The 3,921-nt window shown below is 26.3% G+C and overlaps 1 protein-coding gene across 1 annotated transcript; it reads left to right on the forward strand.

The window, feature by feature from the left end:
• Positions 1-533: 533 nt before the first annotated feature.
• On the forward strand, positions 534-2,345 carry LOC122537689. Its single transcript, XM_043671073.1, has 5 exons — positions 534-844; positions 905-1,161; positions 1,244-1,767; positions 1,823-1,928; positions 2,032-2,345. The coding sequence occupies exons 1-5, from the start codon at positions 594-596 to the stop codon at positions 2,187-2,189; spliced, it is 1,296 nt and encodes a 431-aa protein (XP_043527008.1). The 5' UTR covers positions 534-593; the 3' UTR covers positions 2,190-2,345.
• Positions 2,346-3,921: the final 1,576 nt, after the last annotated feature.

The following is a 3,921-nucleotide window of genomic DNA, read 5'->3' on the forward strand; positions in this document are numbered from 1 at the left end:
GACCTTAGAAATTAAACTCTTCCTTTTATAGTGAGCTCTTTTCTAAAAATTAAAGTATTTATTTAAACTCAAATAAATATTCTAAAATGTATTATTATAGGCGTAGTTTTTCTTTAACGATATATAAAATGCATCAAATAATATATTGGAATAATTTTATTGATGTATGAAGTAAATTATTCATTATTCCTCGGTTACAAAAAATTCTCATTTAATGGTAGTACGATTGATTATTGAAGAAATTTATTTTATATATAAAAATTAAACTTTGATGAAATGCTATTGAACTGAAAGTCGTCTTCGTACGATTCATATCAAAGTTAATATCGATATTAAATTATTATAAGTACTTCGAAGAAAAATTTAGTCTAAATTTACAAAATTCATAATTATTAATATTAAATAGTTATTGCGTATCTATGACGAAATTATCTACTTCTATACCTATAACGAGAATCTAATGAATCAATAATTTAATAAATTTTTTAACAATCTTTTATTATTTGATGTATAATTCATAATATCATTGTATCACGTATTACTAATTGTAAATGGATACGTAGTTGTGTGCAATCTCGTATTATAACCTTAAAATGTCAAAAAGCATAACCTTAAATATGTACCAGAATTTTCGTATTAAACTCGATTTCAAATATTATAATGATGTGCGCCGTTTTTGTTGGATTTTTATCGATTGTACAAAGATGTTACAAATTGATGATGTAAAAGAACATATTAAAAAACTGTTTGGTATTAATGATCCGTTTGACTTGTTCTTAAATGAAAATGAATATCTACCACCTAAAGAAAACATACAAGTCCTAAAAGAGAATGAAATTATTTTGTAAGAATTCTTGCAACAAAAATGTTAAACTATTGTATTATTTCAATCAATATGTTTTAGGGTTTCTCCCGGATCTCACTTAAACAATAATCAATTTAACAATTTACCATTAAGTATTGAATTTTCATCAATAGATGCAAACAAACACGAACTAGAAGGTAATTTTGCATATCCAGAACAAATTGAAGAATTAATTTCCCAATCAGGTAAGGATTCAGGTCAACAAGAACAGTCGTCAAATAATTTCCCTGCAGTATTATCAAGCCAACAGGATTTATCAACCGACATATCAAATAACTTTCAGAGTAATGAAGAAAGTAAGAAAAGAGAAGTATAATTGAATTAAATATCTAATGCTATCATTTCTTTTATTACTTACAATGACATTGTATTTTTTAGTATATGATGATGCAAATACAGAAATTCTTGACATACTTCCAAGAAGAAAACGTGTAAGGCATCGAAAGAAAAAAAAAAAAGTTGATACACAATTAACGGAAGAAGACAAACCTGCGAAACCCAAGATTACAAATTCCATTATATCGAGCACTATTTCTTCTTGCAAACATATTCGTTTTGATAATGTAGACAACAAAATTATTGTGAATGACCAATTTATATGTCCAGCACCATCAAATCGAGTCGATACTGTTCACAAACTTAAAAATTTATTATCATTGAGTAAAAATGCCATTCCACTTACTTTTGAAAACAACAGAATAAAGGGTATGACATGTAAAAAAGAGAAAGAGGAAAAAGAATACGTTGAGGATACTGTAGCCAATATAGTCTCTAAAAGTATTAATGGAAATACAGCTTCAACTGAGAGACTGGAAGAAGTAAACAAGTTTTTAGATATAGATTTTGAAACATATGAAGTTATGGTAGTGAAACCAAAAATTGAAGATATTATAGCGTTCAAGGTAATTTTTTGAAATGTTAATCATTATTATGGTTTTACATAGGATTCATTTTTAGATGCTCAAAATTGGGACAGACTATACGCCACAAATGTCGAATTTTATTGTGGCAGAAGTTATATTCTATTGTTCAGAAAAATCATTATATAAACTCAAAATATTGCGTATGTAATTTGATATAATTTATGCACATCAAATATGTATATATATGTATGTATCTATTTATTTTTTTCATTAATTAATGAAATGTAATGTGTTTGTATGCAGACGGCTTGTCAGAAGTGCAGGTGCCAATTGGAAAATTTACAATTATGGAAGAGACAGAAGAACATGTTTTAAATGATATAATTACATTACATCATGCACAAATAGTAAAACCTAGACTTATATCTAATTCAGACAAAGCGATTAGTTCTCCTAATTAAATATTGGTTACGCAATTTATAATATTATATATATTTTTATATATTTTAAATTTAATATGTCTATGAAAAAAAATAAACTTTCTTAACAACGTGGATAAATTTCGTTAATTAATCGGAATAATTAACATCAAATTAATAGCGAAGAAATTAGTAAATGTAACGTAATAATGACATTTTTATTATTTTTATGTAACGTAATAATGATATTTTTATAATGACGTATTTATTATTCTTTATGAAAATACACATATCTATGTAAAATATTATTTTGCATTAAAAAATAATATATCGCGTTATTATAAGAAAAAATATACAAATTGCTTATTATAAATTATCGGTAAAATTGAATTAAACAAATTTTTTAACAAAATTCAACATAGAAAATGTTGAATGCTCTGATTGGCTGATCTAAATTTGTTCTGCCAATGAGATTTGAATATGAATCAGCAGAGCAGCCTTAAAATTTTCTTCAATATTTTTATGGAAATACATATATCCATGTAGAATATTATTTTGTATTAAAAAATAATATATCGTATAATTATAAGAAAAAACATAAAAATTGCTCATTATAAATTATAAAGAAGACAATCGATAAAATAGAATTAAACAAATTTTTCAATAATATTTCAATAATATTCAACCTAGAAAATGTTAGCAAATGATTCTTTTGAAATTTAATTGGTAAACTTTTTAAAATTTGAATTCAATTAATGGCTAACTAGTTTTCTGATGATTTTGATTGGCAACTAAATTCGCTTTAGCAATTCCGACTCAGCAGATCGCATCATCGCTGAATCATTCGTCCTTTAATTACGAATATCATCGTGGACGAAATAGCTAGAATTAGGACAGCGAGGAACGTGTTTGCATGTATCAGAAAGCAGAGTAAACAGCTGTATATCCCTTTCGGTTCCGCGATTAATAATCCACACTTAGAGAAAATTATACCATTGCACGGAATAGATTTAATATCCTTTTGTTAATTGCGTTTGTACGTTGCAACTAAACGATTAGATGTCGTAACGAATAAACTTGCATAATTTACAAAGAAATTCCTAACCTTGTCCTTACCTCTGTTTTTTTTGTTTCTCTTATGTGTCATAATAATAGTAAAATAACAAAAGTTAACTCCGTAATCCGTGGTACAATATTTTTCCTCATTTTATTGAATTCATCATTCCTTTAAAATTAAACTGTTATGAATGTTAAGATTATTTTAAATTTTTTTATTCAATCCTAATGGTCAAAATTCAATAAAAATGGCGAAAAAATTGAACAACTAGTTTTAAAAGCTCACTGTAGAGAGAAGATTTTACATTTTAAGATCATGACTGATGTGATCATGCAAAAAAAACTGTTCAGTGATGCAAACACTTCTTTTCGGCGAGATGTTTGGAATTTACAATTTTCCAGAACAAAAATATTCTTACTTTTACACTTGCTGCATGATATAGAAATAAATATTTTTCAGCGAAACAAACTTAGGATTCTTAAAGTGGTGGCTCCTTAAAATAAAATCAAGAACTCTTCTACAAATATTTTTTACAAAACTATAATAGATTAGAGCACTGACAATTTTTTATCTAGTACATGAATATTCTCGATTTTTTTTTTTTTTAAGTGATAGAACGGGTAGCATAGAGGAAAGGACCCATCTGAAAAGAAGAAAGTATTATACATAAGAATCGTTCAGTAAGAAGTATAGCACAAAAGTTTTCAGGTAAAAAGT

This window comes from Frieseomelitta varia, unplaced genomic scaffold, assembly GCF_011392965.1.
Source record: "Frieseomelitta varia isolate USP_RPSP 00005682 unplaced genomic scaffold, Fvar_1.2 scaffold_1623, whole genome shotgun sequence".
NCBI lineage: Eukaryota > Metazoa > Arthropoda > Insecta > Hymenoptera > Apidae > Frieseomelitta > Frieseomelitta varia.